General features: G+C 35.7%; 1 protein-coding gene across 1 annotated transcript in view; it reads right to left on the bottom strand.

The window, feature by feature from the left end:
* The window catches only part of LOC128997876 (glucose dehydrogenase [FAD, quinone]-like), a 96,471-nt gene that overhangs the window by 10,661 nt on the left and 62,682 nt on the right, over nucleotides 1–23,128 (bottom strand). Inside the window, exon 3 of the mRNA XM_054423653.1 lies at nucleotides 4,662–5,072. Within this exon, the coding sequence (XP_054279628.1) occupies nucleotides 4,662–5,072 (411 nt within the window). The remainder of the gene's footprint in view (nucleotides 1–4,661; nucleotides 5,073–23,128) is intronic.

Raw genomic sequence — 23,128 nt, 5'->3', positions numbered from 1 at the left:
AACCTAATCGTCTACATTGTACTTACTTTAACAAATTTGGTGATCCAAAGTAGCTTTTTGAAAACGATTCTTTGTTCTATAAGGAAAGTAGTCTCATTTAAAAGTTGGTACCTTTATTAATTAATAAAAATACAGAGCAAGATTAGGGTTCTCATATAATTTGTGTTACCTAAAATGTGTGTTACCTAAATAATTAATAGTCAACATTTAAAAGATGTAGACCATGCACCAACTGATTATAAAATGTGAATATAACTTTTTGTTAATTCGATTTAAAGCTATTACAACACGAACCCTGTGGTTGTGAAATAGGTATCTGCGTAAAAATTTCCAAATAAACATAAAAAACAATGTATTTATAGTAATACTAAATCCTGTACCTGCCTGTAGTATATGTTATGAAAATGCTTCTGTATACTCACAGAAATAACCAATGGTACTCAATGGTGGTTGAGGTGCCAATGGTTTATTTGATTGAAACGCAGCGTTACTACTGTAATACTTTATAACGCTAATTTCAAATAAATAGTCAGAAATAAACTATCACAGTATTATTTTTGTAATTGTGATTTGTATTTAATTTTTAAGATAGTTTACAATCCAAATATATGTTGTTTACTCCACACGACTTTTATTCAGTGGCTAACAAACAAATGGCGATTAAATTTTTAAAAATGACATGCAAAAAGATGCCAAAAAGCAACGATGTTACTAAGGGATTCTATGCTAGGAATATTGATCTGTTGTCATAGAATAAATAAATATGTAGAGTTACATACTTAACACCACACTACATTATTTTGACGAACTTCCCACGCAAGGATTTAGTCCAGAAAACAGCTGTTTGCCGCCAGCTTATTCAAATGGGGTTTCATTGCGTACTACTGTACTGCAATGAGTTTTACCGGACACCAATCAGCTGATTATACTGTATTTAGGTGTCAGTGAGTGGTTATAAACAAAAACATAAGGTTATGACTAGTGATTTTTAGTCCTTTAGTTGGTGGAAATATATAAGGATTTGTACGGATTTAGTAGTATGGCGTAAACTATTGTACGCAACTCGTCCAAAATGTGTGTACCGGACTCGTATGGTAATCCGAGACCACTCTCGTCCGGTAAACACTTATTTTCAGAACTAGTAACGTAGTATACTATTTTGTGCCGTGATGGTGGAGCTTCAAATATCAAAACGCAAAACGCGGCACATTCATGCACTGCTAGAACGAAAGGCGCATTGCCGATTTGAGTACTGTACACATCTCAGAAACAATATACACTAGTGTTAAAATCATAATGATGGATACATTGTTCGTTAAAATAACTTGATAATTTAACAAATAATTTATATTTTAAGTAATTTACTATCTTTGGCATTTTTACATTTTGGAATTATTTCGTCATTGTGTTCCTATAAAAAATAACAAACGCATTAAAATAGATTAGTTTATTTATAATTGTATGCTGCACACCATTAACATGGTAGAATAATTCTCAACTACATTACCGTAAAAGGATATAAGCTAATGTTTACAATCTGTTAGAAGGTTTTCAATGTTTACATTTTTAAAATCATCGTTTCACCTTAGCCATTTTAAGGCCACAACATTGCTATAATTTTTAATTTTGTAAAATTAATATTATCTGATCCATAACGTAAATACTATATAAAGGTGGCGTGCATGTATAGCTCTAGTAACACTGAGGACTCTATTGATGTTAAGTAAAAAAGGCTCATTCATAAATCATGAATTTTGAAGGTTAAACTGTTAATCAGCTTTACAAAGTGCAGAGTCCTACAGAATGAAAATAAATTTTAAACTGTCCTACATTTCCACACCCTTTGATTTTATAAATGTTGATGCAGTAAACTTCAGTTTCAGTGAAAATCCCTTACAGGTATGTAGTTACCACCGAATTATTCGCGGTATGTAGTCTGGGACTTGTACTACATTTTCATTAAAATTAAAATTACTTGTTTTATGGGATGTTTCTGCTGTGACACCGAGCGGGTAGCTTGTTCTTACGTTAATTTATATTTCACGTTTATTATACCATTGTTATGAAAATCAGAATGATACTGTGAATTAATCTATTAAACTTTTCAGTGTTAATTATTATGAAAAATTATTGTAAATTATTTCATTTTGTTGTTCAATTGTTAATTTTATTTAGCGTTAGTACGTAACTATAATGCTTTCGCTCGTAACGCATTTCTATTTTTTTTTTACATTTGTATTTGTACATTGCATCTACATATTGCCACGCATTTAATTGTTTGTACAAATTCAGTTAAAAAAACGAATGAAAATGAAACATCAAAAAGCTTTTATAAAACATTCGAGATAAATTTAGCTGTTTTCCCGAAAAACGAGTTGGCTTTAAGTTTGCACGTATATTCTGGTCTGGGTCTGGGTGGTCAACCTGGGACTGGGAGGATGGGATGCTGATCCAGTAACTGCTCCAAGGTCGATTTTTGGATCCGCCCCGCAGATGACATTTTGGTTTCGTTTCCACAGATTCCGTTATCATTATGCAACAGATGCTCTTTCCGAAGAACCGCACCCGGGTCGACATTACCAGATTTAGATCTTCCCAGTGGGTGCGGCTTCTTCTGCTGCCCTACATCGGCTCTTTCAAGGTTGGTATCAACATCAAGTACTGAATAAATTACTTATAAAGTGTTGGAAAATAGTCGTTTCGGTGAATCATGGGTCATTTTGCGTCTACCTTTTGTTTTAACCTCCCTCAATTTCCTAATGTTAAAATAAAAACAACAACCTTGTAAATGGAGTTTTTTGTAATAATTCGAGGTTCTTGGTGGTGTACGCAAACTTCGTCTATCAAATTCCACTATCTTAAAGGTCAGGCCTTGTCTCACCCTCGTCAACATCATCCTGGCGGGCTGTACGCAGTCTTCGCTAAATTCAAACTGTACGCAAACTTAGCGACACCGTTTTTATGTAATATTTTTTACCTACGACAGTTTTTAGCGAATTTTCCATATAGAGAATAAGCTATTGCCGTAGCTCAATACAACGTATATGTGACTCGCATGGTAAGTCCGAGACCCGGGACCGATTTACCTTTTCATTTTGTTCGGTAATACCTACAGAATAATCTTTTACAATATCATCCGTGTTTTTTATGTATCACTAGAAATTTTTATATATCGTGAATCAATGCTTAGGTTTTAAATTGACTTCCAAGGCGCTGTTTGGTATCCTAGAAAAGAAGTATTAGTCAACAGATTGGAGCTATCAGGCAAATGATCACGTCCGTATGTGGTTGAATTTACTTCGGTTAAAACACATCTGACATTTTGCACTTATTCGATTTGCCAGCAATGACTGCCCACATTTCTATTTCTGGGCTTCATCAAATGTCAAATATGGGGCTTACACAACCCCTTTACCGGTACTTTCAATAATGAAGCTAAGGTGATTCAAATTGGAAAACCGTAAACTGATTTCCGCTGGTCGATTGCTGGCTGGCTCGCGGAAAACCGCAAACTACTTTGCTCCTTGGCGAATTGGTACTACAGTACCATTACTTGGGACTACAAGTGTAGATTCTTTATTACCGATTGAAAATATAGTAAATATATTTTGATGGTACTGAATGGTCTGATTTTAATTTTGCAAGATTCGTGCTGGGATTACTGACAGTCACAAACATATGTTGATGAAACAACTTGAGTTTTGAACTACTTAGGTAATTAATTATACACAAAGGATTCAATATTGCTTGAGGTGCGTAGCCTATAACACCAAACCAAGGGTTGTTGGCTTGAAAGGTAAATTGCTGTGATCAGACTGTAAATTGAGCAATCATTGATTGATCTAGAGTGAATAAAACCACCTCGAATGTAGACGAGAATTTAATTTGTGGTTTCATAATTTAATTTTAAATAACAGTGTAGACAATCCAGCTAGTTTAGCCTTCATAGCATTTTATAGCCTTTATATGTAGGCCTAGCATTACTTAACAATTATAGTGGTGAGAATGGATTGTTAATTATTGTTCAAAATATTGGTTGCACTAAATCAACACTAACACCTCGAGTGTTGGAGGTGACCATTTTCTTTCACGCTATAGTTTACCTACAATATGAGACAATTTTAGTTCGGAATTTTAGTAGGGTTTGGTTAAAAAAATGTTATATACAACAGAAATGAGTATTTGATATCTGCTTCTGTTACATCCTCAACTAAACTAAACTACGTTTATTTGTCAATAAAAATGTATACAACCATTAGATTATTATTTTACCACCTACCGTACTTAGATGGGAACCCAACTAGGCGTATTTTAACCCAAATGCGAGTGAAGGATGAGGATAGAATGAATTTCACGTTTTGTAACTTTATTATTGGCTAAACAAGCTGTTTCTATAACCAGGAACAATATATTTAAACATAAATAATTAAGAATACCTGGTTTTTAACCATTAGAAAGCTTTTTACTTTACTCAGGATTGAACCGGCAACTTTTGGATTGCTAGGTGAGCACTGTAACCATTCAGTTTACGTGCTTCAGCAAACTTTACTGGTCTGTTTCGAAACAACGATTTTCTTTTCAACAATAGTACAGAAACCAACTGTTTCCTGTGATGTGTGGTAAAATATAGTATTGCTTAACAAATAAAAGTTTCAACAAACCTTTCCTCTGGGCCAGTAGCACCTCCGTTCGTTCTCTGACAAACACGCCATGTCCTCCGGTTCAGTTCTGTACGCCCAGTCGATGGAGGTGCCAAGGAAGTTGAGGAACATAGAGGGTACCTGGGTGCCTGTGGGCTCATTCTCCCCGGCCTCCACCAGAAGTACTCGCCAGTGGGGCACCTCCGACAGTCTACTAGCGACCACGGCCCCCGCGGAACCGGCACCGACGACGATGAAGTCGTACTCTCTGTCGGGCAAGTCGCGGGACACGGGACGGCCGCACGGGTCCTCCAGGTCACACTGGGAGCGGATGAACACCTCCAGTAGCCCCATGAACAGCATGAAGGTAGAACCCCCACACGTGCTGGCCAGGGTCGGCCCCGGCTGCGTCACCGGGCAGTTGCAGTTCATCTGGAAAGAACAGATTCTTAGAAGATCTCCAGAAATATGTTAACAAAATCGGAATGTAATAACTCTAAAATTAATATGAAACCTCAGCGGAGAGTAGTGGTCCGTGAGATTTTTGTGTAGTTTTGTGTTCTTTAGCTTTAGCTGGATTTGTGTATTAATTTTGTTTTGTGTGTTCATTTTGAAACATGACAAAGTGGGCTTTCTTGCACTGATTATAGTACAGAAAGCTGCTAATTGCTGCATTTACTTACTTTGGTGCACACTTTTCACTTTGTCGTACACCAGTATTCCAACCAAACAACACAAACCATTGTGCTTTTATTATGCACGTAATCCGTGTACGCTTTGAAATACGTTGGCAACACTTAAAGATGCTACGACTACGATCAGGTGGTGCAGCGTTTCCCATTTCGTTCAATGTTTGGATTTAACCTAAGTGTTGTATAGTGTTTGAAACAGTAATTATTAATACGTTTTATAGTAACTGTAGGAAAATATAATGTGTAGCGCGAGTGCACTCGAGAAACTTTCACACTCCCCGGCTCGTGCGTAAACATTTCTCTCTTCGCCCACTAGTTACACAAATAACTATTAAATAATTGCCAATTAGCTATAACAATCAAAACTATTTCCAAGAATGTTTAAACTTTTTGATCTACGGAATACAGGGATATCGATTTGGAAGGTTTGATGTTCTCATAACACCTTTTTCTGATAGTTTTGTTCAGTCATTGTCATATGAACCCTGTACTAATGATGCTACAATTATAATCTTCGCCCATACCATCGGAAATTAACCATGACCAGAAGCACTAGAAGGACTTCAGTTTTAGTGTTAAGCTCGGACTTTGACAAGGCCTTGCTGAGCTCACATTAACGCATACAATGAGCACTTCACCAAGTTGTCTCCGACTTCAAATTATAAAGTAATAGACCTTGATTCCTTTACGCTCCATTGGCTAGGATAACTACCTCCTTCCACGTTTTAATGCGCAGTCATATTGCAGTAAGGTAGAAATGTATTCGGTAATGAAATAAAACACTAATTTCTTCTTACGTAATAAAATTTATCCGACATGGTTTCGAATGGTTTTTCTCATTTTTGACCCTCAAAACAAAACATTTCCCAATTTTTCTCAAAACCTGTTTAAAAAGCTTAAAAAACACCTAACGGCTCTCCGTTACCAATAACCGTACAAAAATACTTTGATATACTAAATTAATTGTTTTTTAAGCCCTGTAAATTTAGGCCTGTAAATTATGATTCCCATGTTATTCTCATGGAGAATATTGTAAATTGTTTTTGTTTGCTTGTTTATGTGTATGACATCTTTTGAGATGAGTCAGTAAGCAGTACATGTTCAAATTCACAAATTCAAACTCAGACTCAAATTCAGACCATTTCTTAATGAGGGAAAAGTGTCGTTCCAGCCACGAATGATGCTGTCTGCCAAAACTTATGAAATCGAGTGAGTCAGTGCATTCAAAATAATGAACGCTATTTGCCCGACACATTTGTTTAAACCGAGTAAACATAAGTTTCCAATACTATTCTGTGTGTTGTATTAGGAAGAACAATTTTATCTGTACAAAATTACAAGTGTTGTAATAAGTTCCTGCCCTGATCTGTAACACTTACCAAGCTCCTGGTTTGTCAAAGATGACAAACTGTTTCGTTCATTTTGGCAATTAAGTCTCGAAATGGTGATGTCGTATAGTTTGCTACATGAGAAAGCAAAATCTTGACCTTCTTGACCTTAATCGCCACCATGGCCTTCATTGTAATATCAATCTCTGATGGTGCTAAAATGGGATACCTCTACATTCTCCTGAAGGTTCGAATTTTGCAATACACCTTTATTTTAAGATACTATTGTCCTGTGAAACAATCAGTTTGAAGTTATTTTCAAGCTTTAAACACATCTATCAAATTTAGCAGAAAAATACTCCCCAATCACTAAAAGAACTTCCTCAATCCTATTTATTAGTAAAATTTTGTTGGTGATGATTTTTTTTATTTAAAGAATTATTTCGGGAATTTTTCTTTGGATCAATAAAACAAAGTTTTCATGACAGTTAGAGATCTGGAATCTGATCCCGTGCTTAGGTGAGAAATTCTGTTAAATTTATCTTAGAATTTGTTGATTATTATTGTATGGACTTGTTCAATCTTATATTTTCGAGCCTTGTAGTAAAATTTATAAATTATTGTAAATGGCGTATCCGTTGGAAGAATAAATATAAATAGTATATAAATTAAAATGAAAAAATATGAATACACTAATAATGTATCTTTGGTTTGCTAGCAATAACTTACTTTTCGCCACTAATCTGCATTTCATACAATAATGTCCGGACATTCGCTAGATGCTCGTCGCGGGTGAACTTTCTCTGAAGGATAGCAAGCAGCAAGCAGCAAGCAGCAAGCAGCAAGCAGCAAGCAGCAAGCAGCAAGCAGCAAGCGGCAAGCTAGTGGAGAAACTCGACCATACTGATTTACTGCCATGTTGGTTTCAACTTAGTAATTAGAAGACTAAAATACCAATAAGAAATTCCATATCCGCAGTTTCTCTTAACCACTGTTGTCAATACCACTACTGAATGATTCTGATTGGAACCGGGTTATTTGAAGTACAGCGCAGCTTCATGATCATCCATTGTTGTCGGGTTCGATTTGTTTGCTATTTTACAAAGTTCCGTACTGTTTTTCAAATTAATTTAGGCTAGTCCCAGGGTTTAAAGCATTATCAGTTAGATACAATCCATTGGGGATTGGTGGGAATTGAACCCGGGACCTCGGGCACAGAAGTTCCATTCCATGTAATATGAATTCTATAACCTGAATAGATACCGGTACTGGGAGTACGGATATTTTAAATTTCCTATGTGTTCTGTAGACTGACATTTCTATATATGTATTTCCAACGACTGAATACGACCTGGTCCTATAACAGCCCAGGTGGGGGCTCGGCTCCCGGGAATGAAATATCACGATATCAATCTGTACTGTATTTCCTTCCAAATTATAACACGCTCGGGCGTGGCCCAAAACTGTTTTAAACACTACTTCAAACCTAGAATCACATAATCTTACAGCTAAAACACATTACTGTAGTGATTGGGGTAGATTATCCCATAGCCCACTGCAGGCCTATCTTTCAGCAACTGAACATGCTAACATTTGCTTCAGCCTTGGTTCTGGAATCAGCAGTCCTACTAAGAAGAAAACCAGATTATTTTATAAGTAACCAACAAATGCATGGATACAACACCAGACAGAAAAAATATAGTCATATTCCACAAGTAAACTCAACATTAATGAAAAATAGTGCCTACTATAATACAACAAAAATTTATAATAAAGTACCAGAAGACATAAAAGGTATTCAAGACTTAAACAGATTCAAGCAACAATATTAAAGAAGCATCTGATGGGAAAACAGTATTACAGCATGAAAGAGCATCTGGAAGAATAAGGAGATGTAAACACAACTATGACAACCGTGGTGCGAATGCACTTCCAACGGACTTACTTTTAAGTATCAAGTAAGATTTGAATCTGAGACCTCAGGGATCAAGCCCTACTACACCAGCCCGTTTCATTTATAAATGTTTTCGATGATGAATGTTTTGTTTATGATGATTTCAGCCATTTTCATCTATTATTTCCAAGAAACCCTTTTAAAACAATTACAACATTCTGTTGAAAACAACATTTTTTACACAAATATTTGGCATCGACCTATTTTTCAGATCCATGTGGTTCAGACTTCCAATTGGCCATAATGGGCAGCCATTGACCATTGACTATAAAGTTAAGAGTAAAGTGAAAGTATGACTATGAACTTACTAATTTAGGACTAAACACACAGACTAAACCGATCGTCCTGGTATACTACAAATTGTATTGTTATATTTTATTGTTTTGGGTCTGTAAACACATGATATGTGGTTTTAAAACTCATCCATTCATTTCTGCATTATGATAGTCCGGACATTTTAAATTTGGACAAGGGTCCTAACGAGAGGGAATCTACTGTAGGTCCATAAACTAACAATTATCTAATTCACATGCACCGTAAAAACTACCCAAAGCGAAAACGTATTAGATACTATTCATTTCAATGATTTCAAACAGATCTTTACTTATTTCAACCATCACAAAGTGATATCTCATTACTTATGCATGGGTTTCTTTCCAGGCTAAAAGTCGTGAAAAACGTCCAGTGAAATGAAAGCCGATTGGCAATGACTCCGAGAGTTTCATTGCCAAGTTCAGGGTGATGTGAATAACACCTAACACCGGTCTGACCTGTTTGGCTTCTACAATCTACATCTGTAGCAGAGGGACATATTTCCATTTTAATGGAAACCGACAGTAAACCGTTGATGAAGAGTTTGATCATCATGTGGTTCTACTTGCTTTCACATGGCAAAATTTCCAATAAGATTTATGAAACTTATGTTTGCGAGAGCTGGTGCCATAAAACGCTATAGGGCATCTGAATGCTATTTCATGATACTGTCATCATGGCCCAACCCGTATGTAATGTTCTCCTAGTTTTAATAAACGAGTATGTTTTGTAAAGCTGGACATAATGTTTGGTAAATTATGATCAGTCAGCCCACTCATATTGGGATTGCATATGTATCAGCCACAACTGATCCTTAGTAATCAATAAAATCAGATTATCTGGAACTGATTAATATTACCTGATAACATCATAGGAGTAATACCATAACCGTTTATGGATTTTGGATTTGTCCGCCACTTTAACTGTGGAATAACCTACTCCCGCGTTTTTTATTTACTGAACGGAATAATCTCATAAACTGAAAATCACCTAACCTAAACTGGAGGTTTTCCCCAGTTGAAATAGTGGCGGCTTTCTTCTGAAAAATACCCACTTACACAGATACCTAGTACCTATTGAAGCGGCCCCAACCGTGAACCTTGGAAATGCTGTAATACCCGCGTGATCAGTCCAGTTGATAACGCGAATGATGTTAGTCCTGATTTGTACAGGGCTATCTGCAGAGATTAATATAGGACCACCCTAACGTTAACATTCATTCATAGTTCCCGTAGATTCCTACCCTAACCGTAGAACATTAACCCTACTCAAACATGTATTCATTCATGATTCCCGTAGATTCCGACCTTAACCGTAGAGCACTGCAGCGGTTGCGGCATCGATACCGTACGCCGCAAAGTTCCGCATCGCCTCGTGCTGTGTTGCATAACCGGTTTGCATCATTAATGGTCCTGGTTTACATGCCGATTCTTCTTCCCATTCACCAGTCTAAATGTTTCTTTTCCTGCTACAGTTCCTCCCCTCTTCGTTTCATTACCCTCTCATTGCAAGCTTCCACAGCTTTCAGATCTACAAATGTTATAACCTATTTTACAAGCATTTTAACTCTGTAACTTGTTGAGAATTTAAATGGACATGAGTCTTATTTTTAAATTGTAGTTTTTATAAAGACGAAATTATGGTTTCGTGTAATTTGTACAAGAAAGCATTTTGTAAAAAGATCTCCAATAAGGGGATAAAATTAAGATGTCAGATATTTTACAAAGCCATGACCTACCCATCATAATCATTGTATCTATACATACAAAACATAATATTTATACAGCAAACGATAACTCAAGTGAACCTTATAAAATCTTGGAAAACTCAAATGCATCCAAGTGCCAACGTTTTTCCCGGTGTTTCCCTACCATTAATTCATTGCTACACTTCGGGCAAACATTTTATTTGCACAGTTGAGGAATGTTCCCAAGAACGTAATACACTTGATTTAAAAACTATCTCTTATCTCGAGTTCGCACCACTTATGTTAAATGAATTACAACCCCAAGCGTTCAAAACACTCATTATATAACACTACTGTGTTTTGAGGGGAAAATACCTTTCTATATAAGCAATAGGAAAACGTCCCTAGGGTTCAAGACACTTATCTTCAGAGCCGTTTCTTAAGCAGAAGTCAAGATACAGACTTTGATACAGGCCATTCCTTGGTGTACCCAAGCAACAGCTCCAAGAGTTCAAAATGCTTTTCGTGTAAGCCACATTGTCTTACTAGTTGGGACCACTACTAGTGATGTATTTAGTCAGAACGGAAACCTACACCACGGTAGAACCTGAAGCATACTCAGTACTTTCATATTCTGTATCGTTGTTTTCGGCATCTGCGAACCGTGGCCCCTTTCTTGACACTAACGAGCTTTTCCCATCTCCATATAAGCCCACGGACCGTGTCCATCTCACTCCACCGCCTGTTCTTGGTAATCTTCTCTTGATCGTCTCCATCTTCTTCTTCTGTTTCCATCACTTCACTCTTATTTTTACGAGTTCCGTTTCCGTCACCATAATAATTTCGTGTTTTGGTTATTACCATTGACTATACACCTCTAGGTAGAGGTGTATAGTCAATGTTATTACTGACTCTTCTTACTGCATCACTTGTGATTTTAATTGCAATCTTGAAAGGGTTTTGAGTTTTGCTTTTTATCATGGTGGTGTTTTTATGTCCCAACTTTGTTCTTAGGACACTAGGGTTTAGCCCGGAACCGTTTTTCATATTACTTCAGGCTAGGTGTAGTGGGTCACGGCTTCATCATTCAAGGAGACCTCAGGTACCGAGGCTCAGCGCTCTACCAGCTTGTTCTCCAATTATAACTCCTATGTAACACTTTATTAAACAAAGGAGGTCGGTGTTTAACTGTAATGATTCACAATTTGGGCTGTGCATAAAACAGCTATACGTAATGTAGCAGAGTTAGTTTGTGTTTATTTTTGCTGGTAGTTCCTCTACTGTTGATAAAATGTTTTAACTGCCATTTAAAATATTTTTATCACAACTTTATAAAATTCTACCTCGAATACTTTTGACCCTAAGTAAAAAAAAAAACAATCACTATTCAAACTCTCTTGACTAATAAACCGATCGATTACAAAGTGTTACTTAATCTTTTAAACTAATATCGAGGGGGGAAATAACGGGGTTTAGTCTCGAGGGTTGTAAGTATAATATATGAATTTTGAGGGAATGTTGCAGTACTGGAGTTTTTGGGGTTGTATACCAGTATAGACAAGTAAAGACAGGAGTTAACACTGATATTAAGGAGTTCGTATTCTCGTTCTAGTAAGGGATCATTTTACGTTCAGAGAAAGCCAAAACAATCTCGTTAGACTTGGTATAGTTACAGTTCCAGCATATAGTTCAAGACAATTTCTCATTTTCCGGTGGCAAGGCCATAGAACGGGCAAATAATTGCAGTGATTGTAGGTTATGTACACCACGAAACTGTCGAAATATTTGCCCTACTCTAATAGTTTGGCTACTGAAATATATTGCTGAGATCCAATACACAAGTTAGGATATTCTTTAAAGGAGAGCATTCTGAATATATAGTATTGTAATGTGGAATAACAAAATAATTAGAGGGGGAAATTGGTGAGCCTAGTATTAATTATCTGTGTAAAACACAATACTTGCAGTTATTTATCGTAAACTAATAGAAAATATTAGATCCTTGTATTGATATAATTTAAGGTAGATAAATTTGTTGGAAATGCAAGATTTGAAATGTGTTAAAATAGGTCTTTTAACAGTCATAGGTACATACAGTAGTACCTCCAAGCACTGTTGATTCACACAAAAGTTGAAGTGATTACATTTCCACAAATATTGTTAAATCAAACGACCAATGAATGACCTGCAACAAACAACGATTGAATTATCAAATTATTAAATATCTTGATGACAATTACTTGCAAGTCCGGGACTTTCCTTTGCCACGACTCTGGTCAGTCTTCTTTGGTCGTCTTGTCGTGACGTTGATCTCTGATCAAAGACTTATTCTATGCTTTCTATGCCAGGTTCGTTCTGTCGTTGGAAAATTAGACAGTTCATCATTATTTGGTTCTCAATGAAAACGTGATGTATGTCTCGATGAATTTAAAGCTAATGTCACATTTCACTGACAATTTCTCTTTTCAGGGTTTGGAGTCCAATGTCGCCGTTCAAATCTGTTATGAGAGAGAATTGACAAAACTCGTTAACTTCGGCGGAAGTTTCTCTTGTTTAAATAACTCCAGAAGCAGTTCCAGGTAAATTTGAGAACATATTATGATGTTGTTCAATGGTTTATTGCGGACATTTTCCGCGAAACGTTGTGTATTGTTTTTTTACCATCGTGATGGAAAATGTCCGCAATAAACCTTTGAACAACATTAACTCACCACCACCAACAATGAACTTCAAACAAAGAATATTATGATGAATATGATATATGTAGGATTTACTTAGTGCCTTTCCATATAACTCAATATCAAGGAGAAAATATTTTACATTAACGTTTAAAATTCAAATTATCCACGTGTAAGAACGTTAAATAAGTGTAACTCATGGTTACATAACCATAACTGCACTCCAGTTACGTTAACTGCTTTTTTCTGCGGAATCTAGTAAACCTGCTTATACGAGCATCCGGTCTAATAGAGTCTTGTTTTAATAGAATCCTGAACGCTCAGTGGGATAAGCGGAACCGTCTTGATCAGCGACAGCATGAGGCGGAGACAGGAAATAACCATTAACTTGTAAACCGACAGTAAGCACCTTTTACCACATGTGCCGAGGCGACCTTTCTAAGGGGCGGCGAGCGCTGTCCCAGAATCGCTCTTGCCGTGGTGAAGTATGATCCAACTGACGAAATCGCAGTGTAATGATACATCGACTGCTTACTTAATCTGCTATCAACACTTGATTAGTGGCCGGGAACGTGTGTTTAGCAAATTTATTGCAGACTGCATGATTTTTACTGATTGGCAAAAGGTTCTGTTTGTTCTCGAATAATATCGAAATAAGAATTTGATTAATTTGTTATTGATAGTTAGACATTTTTAGTTGACCGGACTAGGGGTTAAGGCAAAATATTAAATACACTGATGCGAGTTAACGTAATGAACTTGTTACAACATTGCCGTTGATAAGATGCACAGATAATTTATGCAGACAATTTCACATATTTTTCACAATTAATCGGAGCTTTTACAAAATCTTCAGTGCTTGGATCGTATTTTGATTTCCTTAAGTATACCTTCATAATTTTGCTAATTTTTCAAACAACTAATAAAATTTCAATTTTTCGGTGCGATTATTAACAATTTTATTTGAGATTATATACGAATAAAGGTCATGCAATAGTTTTTTGAGGCCGAACTATAAACGTATATCATCCTGAAACCTTCTTGCCATTGAATTTACGAGAGAGAGTGTGTCTGAAAAAAAGCTGCTCCAGGCAGAACCCAAGCCCCATGATCTTATAGGGGCTCCAGGCAGAACCCAAGCCCATGATCTTATAGGGGCTCCAGGCAGAACCCAAGCCCATGATCTTATAGGGGCTCCAGGCAGAACCCAAGCCCATGATCTTATAGGGGCTCCAGGCAGAACCCAAGCCCATGATCTTATAGGGGCTCCCTAGTCGTCGCCCGGATGAAGTGACACAACAACGTGGGGAAGAGGTGTCATAATTGTATTGTGAGAAAATCTCCGGTTGGGAACTGATGCTTTCTCACGCACAGTTCACTTTAAACAATGCGAATAATTGTGTGGATCAGCGTGATTCCGGCCCAGATCTGGTGGATCTAATGCTCAACAATCTAAGAACATTAGATTGTCTTTAGCCAACCAAATATCCATCGGGCTAAATGATCAATACATCATTGGACAAATGGTCACTTTGATGAACTATCGACTGTTATGGTCATCCAAACCAACTATTCAACATGATGATTCTAATCAACCATTGAGTGGGCGCGATTGATTCGACCAACTGTAAATTCACTTGAATTCTCCAATCAACTATTGAGTGAACTATTGATTGACATCATCACTTTGAGAAACTATTTGTGGATTTGTTCACTTTATACAACCGTTTATTGGTATTAGGAAATTGATCAACTATTAATTGGCATGATCAATTTGAAGTATAGGAATCAGCTGAAATTATCACTTTATTCATCTATGGGTTCGTGTGATCACTCAAACTAACCATTGATTGTTATCCACTCCAAGACTTTGAACAGTCATTGGCCTAACATATTGTAGAATAATCAATGTACCTATAATTGATTTTTAAAGCATTTCATTCTTTTTACCGCCGTACCATAAGCAATTTAAAATATTCTTTTGACTATATGTTTTTTAAATCAATTTAATAACATCTTTAATAACATAGCTGGATTATACTCAAAAAACATAACTGATATCAAAGTTTTCAATATAGTGCTTTAAACGAGGTGAATGGAATTGAAAGGCGTTACAGCGACGAAGCAAAAAAATATGGCAATCGAACCCGGAAGAAAGTGAACGGAAAAATAATTTTCGCTGTTACATGAAATGGTGCTAGTGAAAGTAGGTACCTACGGTGGTTCAAGGGTGGCAAGTTTAATCGTCCTCTCATCTTCACACCCTTGTCGATAACTGAATAACACACAAGGGAACATGGTTATCATGATAGAGAGAAAACCACTTCAACGCGATTGAAGCAGGCTTTGGCAGGGCTAAGTAGTTAAGTTTAGAAGTGGTAGAGTTGCATTTTTTTATCATCTAACGTTTTCATCCACAAAAGTTTCTGTTAAGATTTCTATTTGTCGACAGGATCAACAAACGTTTCACTAGAGTTGTCGTTTTAAATTGGTTTAACGAGAAAGTTTTTATTCCATTGTATATGAGTCTCTTGAGAAACTGTCTTAACAGGTTTGTGAGATCAAAAATGTTATTTTTAATAAATTATTCTAAACAAACTACCAGGTTTTTATGGAATACGAATTCTAGGGTATCATGACTGATAATAGAGAGCTAAATTACTTAACCTGTCCCTAACATTTTAAATTATTTCATTATATCATATTACTAAGTGTATATTATTTAGAATAATTGTGGTCAGATGGCCAAATGTTGGTATGTATATGAGACGCTAAAAGAATGGGTGCGTTGCCCCCTTTTAGTTGACTCATACGACGAGCAGGGCATACTGCAGTCTATTCTAATGCCGGAGCCACACAGCAGTAGGTAACAGTAAATTTTTAATGAATCAAGTATTATTTTAAATCTATAATGAGTCAGAAGCGAACCCAAGTTTGATGTAATGTTGGAGACCCCTCATGTTTGATCTTATTGCATTCTATTTGTTTACCGACGACAATAAAAGATCTGGGTTAATTGTCTAGGTGGTCGAGTGATTACAGTTCTCTCCTTCAAATCTGAAGGGCGCTGGTTCGAGTCAAGGAAGATCTTAGCTGAACCCAGATGCCATTGGGCTATCAATTAATGATGCTATCTAACAAAAGGTCGAAGATAAATAGTAAAAATTACTAGAGCTTGGATTTATTACACCGTTCCCTCACAAACAAAACATTAAACCACAGACGTAGATATAAAAAAAATAAAATAAAAAAAACAGTTTATATCCAACAAGAAATTAGAAACGCCGGATCGACGATTTCACATGAATGTAGGGATCAATTTCCACAGTAACATTATGTCGCACAGTCGCTACCATATGTAGAACACGTCTGGTTGGCAATGATGACTGAGGACGACCCGTTACCCTTGGGTTTGAGCGGAGGAGAGTGTAGATTGTAGATGTCGACTCCGGTCCTTTCACTAGATCCTTTCGTCCTCGTCGCTTACCGCTACACGCTTACACCAACCCTACTTACACGACTCACGCAACTCATTGCTCCAAGCCTTCCTCACACGTAACTACAGTGTCAAAACCTGATACAAATTCAAAGATGAGGACCAAAAACTAGTTTCCGAGGCAAAATGAACCCAGAGCAATACTCATTTGCCTTTCCAAGATAAGGTTTAGAACAGTTATTAGGTGAATATAACTACTAATTTACAATACATTTGTTGATTTTAGTTCTACACCTTAACGAGTGATTTACCTACCACAATCAGGCAGTTGTCTAAAAGTAGCCTATTTAAAATAGATTGTAATAAACTATTTAGCTCTTGTTTACAATCTGACTGTGATCAGATATTCAACTGAAAGAACATATGTTAATTACAATTCACATTTGAACAGTTATAATGAAAAGTCATAACTGAATCTTTGAAGACCGGACTCTATAAATGAATTAAACGTGAGGGAGGCAAAGCCCTCAAGTGAATTGTGCTTTTAATTACCATTCGCAGGTGCACTGGATCGCATTGAAGTGACAACCTCAATCGTAATAATTGGGCAAGTAGGATGGCTGGAAAAGGAGTGTAACAGGGAAAACACTTATTGTAAGTGTGTAGATATATTTTTACTATCTTCTACATCTAACTTTTTGTTGCAATCTCCAGACTTATTTTAAATATTTAGCATATGTATCTTTCTAATTGGGGAATTCTTTTTTAGTATTCAACGAGTTCCGATATTGAAACTTAAATTAATGAAAGATTAATCTTTAATTGATCGAATTAAAAACATTGAAAAGATAATTGACATATCATTTTACAATTTCAAATAGCATGATAATGTCCTTCACGTTTTCCAATTACAAAGCTTAAAATGGTATCCATTTGAAACTTGTTAACAGAAAAACATGTAAATTGTAAAAATAATAAGAATTTTTAGAAATTATTATTTTTTACTCAAGTTAGTCGTTCTAAAACACATATGCAGACATATGAATGTGAACGACGTGTTTAAATTTACCTGATTATTTGTTTTTCTATACGAGTATTTAGGGATTGTTTTATCATCGATTTGACTTAAAAACATCGTATTCCTGAAACATTTTGCATAGTTACGATCTGTAAGTACTCCCCCAACCACTGTATAAGCTTAGATATGGACGCATTTTAGTATGTACCATAGAAAAAAAATATTTAAATAAATGAGGCTACATCACTAGTGTGTACACGACGATTGTTCACCTGTAAGTTATGATCTGTACCCATTGTCTTATATGGCTAGTATCAGCTATATTTTATACGTACAACAACGACGAACTGTAGTTGTAGTTCCTCGAAAGTCAAGCAGGCTTGTGCATGGTTACAGTTTTTTAAATTTTATTGCGTACCTAACTAACACACACTATTTTACACACTATTTTATTGCGTAGTTTAAACTATTGAAAACTTGGAAATGGTTAACTATAACGTAACAATAGATATGGTGTTCTAGGAATTATTTTAAATTTACCTCTATCTTTTTACCTCATCACCATGTTTTATTTTTACACGTATAAGAGGCTAAACTAAATTAATAAATTTATAAGGGTGAACTAGAAACTCCACATTGAAATCATACTGTATTTCCTCACTAAAATAAAAGACCTAAAAGAGTCTAAAATAATTTTATTTGCCTGTGTAATGAACTATATTTTTTGTCATGCTGCACCATTCTAAATAGTTTTAAAATCTATATTCTTTTAACTCATTACCTTTCTAAATTAGCACCAAAACAATAACTGTAATATTACTTATAAATAATAATTACTCGTATAACACAATACAATATTATGTATTTCATTTCTTAAATCCTTTAATTTAGATTTGAAGACTAAATGTCGATAAATGGGCATGTTTGTGGTGAAACAAACTAATGTTGGATAGAACATTATAACACGAACAAGTATTTTTAATGACACGATAGTATACTTGTTAATCCGGACTATTTTCTGCTGCAAAATCAGCTGACCAATTTTACACCCATGAAAATTTACAAGTGAGGTCCTCGATTCCAGCTGATTCTTTTTCCCCCTAGGTAGAAAAAGAGCAACTTTAGTCCGTTATGTATGTATTTATAACAGTGTTTACCCAAGAATACGTAATTATATAGTTGATAACAGTTTAGTTGTAAATTAAACTACTCAAAACACAAAATTACAAAAATAAATACTTATACTTTTTACTCTGCTGCTTTTAGGGAGTCTCCTAAGAAGTCATCTGTAGTTTTAATTGCCAACTATTAGCCAGTGCCTTGTGTCTAGACAATTCCGTTACACTCTGGTCAAGCCGAAATCGAGAGTGACCAGCGGGTCGATTTCCGGTCTCTGACTTGCTTATTTGTCAACGAACCGTCTAATTCTTCTCAGGTCCGAATCGATTTGCTGCCATTATTGTATCGGAGATAATAGCGGTGAAATAACACGTTAGGAGACTTGAGAAGTAAAAGTTTCATTTTATTTCAACACATTACGAATATTATAATCCAAAATTCAAACAGGAGCTGCATATCAGGGAAGGACTGTAGGATAATAAAGTGGTTGGCTAATCTCGGAGTAGTCCTAATATCTAAAATAAAATCTTAAATAATTATCAGTTACGGATAAGGTATCTAACGTGTCCTAACTTAACAGACACTGTAGTAAACATAAACCAATACCAATACACACATTATCGTCACTATATAATAAGTTTTTTGAAACATGATTCAGGTCTTATTTGAGGGATATGCATGGCAATGATTTTATAAAAAGTAAAACTCAAGTTTGAGCTTAAGTCAAATTTATTTTATGGATAGCAAGACTGCATGTCTTTGTAAGCAAACTATCCAAGCTCTTTATAGTACGTTACAACACAAACACCTATAGCTTGAGCAACTTTAGCTTACTACAGCTTTAGGTTACTTAAATTCTCATGAACCTTGGAGTTGTAACCTGAAGAATTACCAATATGAACCAATATTATTCCATTATTTGAAGTCCCTTAATGATCATAAGTTTTCTTTTCGATTGGCCAAACAGGTTATCAAGTCATACCAAAGGTCATGGTCATATCCAACCAATAGATAACAGAGGATACGGGATTTTCCTCCAACATGAGTCAATCATGGGATCTTTGTGTTTATTTTTTCCCAATGGCAAGTACTTGAAATATTTATTTTTAAGTTACCTTATTTTTGTAGTGTCTGCAGAAGATCTTAATATAGTAACCGATATGTAGCCCCGGAGTGGGTATGTCCTTTTTAAACTATATGTACATTGTACACTATACACTTAATGTCGTATCACAAATTCAGTGTGCGTAATGCTACATTCAGTGTGGTCACCGGAAACGTATATAATCAGGCATTCTCCTATAGAATGCCTAGGTAATCTATATTGCCTGACTCATTGTAGACAAGTCAGGCAGAAGAGAGAGTACAGTCAGGTTTTGTAGCCTCTTCACAAAGACAAAGCATGAAATACTGTATACTTTGCATTTACATCATTCTGTGGAATACTCCAGCTAAAGTACAAAATACGCAGTTGTACGACCTTTAAAGACTTTTGGTTAACTTTTTGGCATTAATTAATCTAATATAAACTAAACTAACTTAACCATACACAAAATATTTCAATACAGTGAAGTAAATAATGTTTTGTGAGTAAATATTATGATTTAAAGCCTTCCCCGACACAACTGTGGCCATTCAATATACAAGTCAAAGGGTATACATTCAATTCACAATTATTAATTCACCAATTATTATCACTCCATTTCATACTTTTCCTAAAAGCTTTAGGCAATGTATAGAATGCCTGGATTATACTTTGCCGGTAACATACATAGTACATTGAGTTTTAAAAGAACATATATCAGAGATTAGATTTAAGATAGTCTTCAAGAATGAAGGCTACTACGAAAATAAGGTTTGACTAAAAATTACTGGTTGGAGTCGTAATACAGTGAGCCTTGCCCTAGGCCACAGGTCTGCTGTACTCGGGGCTCAAGCCCGTGATTAATCAGGGCTCCTCCACACTCCACTCACTTTCCCTTTCATTCGCGACTCATCCTGTAAATGTTACATGGCCACGGTTTCCACCACGGATATGGCGGCCGGCATCCTGTCCGTAGGATGTCAAAGAAGCTAGGGTCGCATTCATGAATAAATAGTGTGCGGCAAGTGCAGGCTAAATAACATTCCTAAAACGGTTAACAAAGGATTATTTATTCTTCTGCCTTTTTCTGGAGGATCTAACGTGTTGGCAGCTGGGATTTGCCCAAACTGGAGAAGAAAACAAGTCGTCTGAATGTCGTCAATGCGGTGCCGAGAAGGTATTGAATGATGATCCGGTAATTTACAAAATATGTGTTTTAAGGAAGGAGGTAAAGAGGTGGTGCTCTTAAAAAGAAATATTTCAAATAAATCAATTTAATATTTTCCCAAACCTTAACAACATGTGTTAGACACAAAACATACACCTATTTTTGTATTCGGTACGTTTTTCCGCAGTAATAATACTGTTAATTTCGTACAGTAAAGGAAATGCATTTTAAGGGGGTTTCTCACACGCTCTGCCATAACTAGAAGTCTCTAATTCAAGTTCACTGTTAAATTTATAATTTAAGTTATTCTACTATTGAATATGTAGATTGGAAGGCATTTGTCATATCAGCTATTCAACCGTATAGATTTCAAACATGTTAAATGAATAAAACAAGCAATGGATGGATCAGTACTGACAAGAATCAACGTGCTTCTACTAAAATAACCCCCCCCCCATCAGCAGCAAACCTGCAGACCCAATAAGTATCCATTTGCCTAATTATTTTATTTACAGATTTTGTCTAATTTATTCATTTTTTAAATAATATTAGGTTCAATGAGTACTTAGGTTTTCTGCTCAAGCGAAGCTTACAAGATGTGTTTTGTAGTGTAATGTTAATAGCTAAGTATGAAATAAATAAATTTGTCATTGATCAAAATACATCCATAAAAAGCAAATTTCAACTGTTTACTTATTCTCCATCCAAGAATGACGGGGATTTAAAATTTACGTACAGGTTTTTGGCACTTAACCCATAGTCGCTAAGCGTACAAAAAAGCGCCAATATACTAAATGATTTGGATTTATAAGCTCTACAAAATGAAAGAAATCGCTTGTCTTTTGTTTTGAGGCTCAAAATGGATAAAACCCATTTTTACCACATAAATTCCCCAATATAACGCCGTTTCCACAGTCCGTTCATGATGGTTCGTGAACTCTTTCAAACTTCAAATAAATGTAGGTTTACACGTTTGTACCAAATTTAATCAAAATCGGATGATTTTTGCTCGGGTTATCGTGTTAAAGGACGTGAACACACACAAATATACACGCCTCTAAAATAAGCTTATTCTTTAAAATTAGCCTTTTCCTTTTTCGAAGACATCAAAATACAAAAAGTCAAAATGATTACATGTTCTGATCATGTATCATTAAATGGAAATATTCTTAACACTTTTCAAAATTCCATATTGATACAGAGCAATCTAAGATGATAATTCAAGTCGCAGCCAATCACAGAATCTTTACAATATACAATTACCAACAAACCCTGTCAGTTGAGAGGTTTCGAATCAGAAATCTATCTTAATAAGGATCTGACAATTAGGATTGCTGTTTTAAACTTAAATCAAGAATCCTGAAACCAACTTTCTTGAGAAAGTAGCTCTAATCAGCTCTCTAAGAAGAAATAACAGTTAAGACTAATGAAACCCGCCTTGGCCATCTAGGCTGCGACGATAGCATGATAATTGTGGCGATTGTCTAGACTTAGGCATCTGCGATCATTTGAGAATCATTTCTGCAAAAAGATAGTTCTGCAATCAATCCGGAACTAGAATTCTTCCGCAGCGGAAAAGGATATACGGTTGATAACTCTTTAAAGTAAATTGGAAAGTCTTAAGTAGTAACTTGTGTAGAAGAGCTGCTGAAGATATTGTGCCATATCAGAAATTTCATCGGAAGACTTCAACATGTAGTCAATTTGTACGTATAAATTTATTTTTCAATGTAATCTTAACTATAGTACTGCTATAAAAATCGCCGAATATAAAAGTAAACCAACTAAAAGTGCTCTTGATCCAGTTTTTACGAATTCGAAAAAAGAGGATATTTGATGTTAATATTGTAATGCTGGAATTTTCAGTATCAGTGCATTTAGTGCCCTATTAGAGAAATTACCATATAGGGAATAAGCTATTACCGAAGCATGTTAAAACCTGGACCCGGGACCGATTTACTTTTTTGTTTTGATGTCCCTAGAAGCCAAAAACACAATCCGTTCAAATTCGT

Source organism: Macrosteles quadrilineatus, unplaced genomic scaffold (genome assembly GCF_028750875.1).
Source record: "Macrosteles quadrilineatus isolate MER2022 unplaced genomic scaffold, UCM_ALF_1.0 Scaffold_7__1_contigs__length_78375512, whole genome shotgun sequence".
Lineage (NCBI taxonomy): Eukaryota > Metazoa > Arthropoda > Insecta > Hemiptera > Cicadellidae > Macrosteles > Macrosteles quadrilineatus.
Note: the sequence above shows the minus strand (reverse complement) of the source record. Positions and strands in the feature narration are given on the sequence as shown.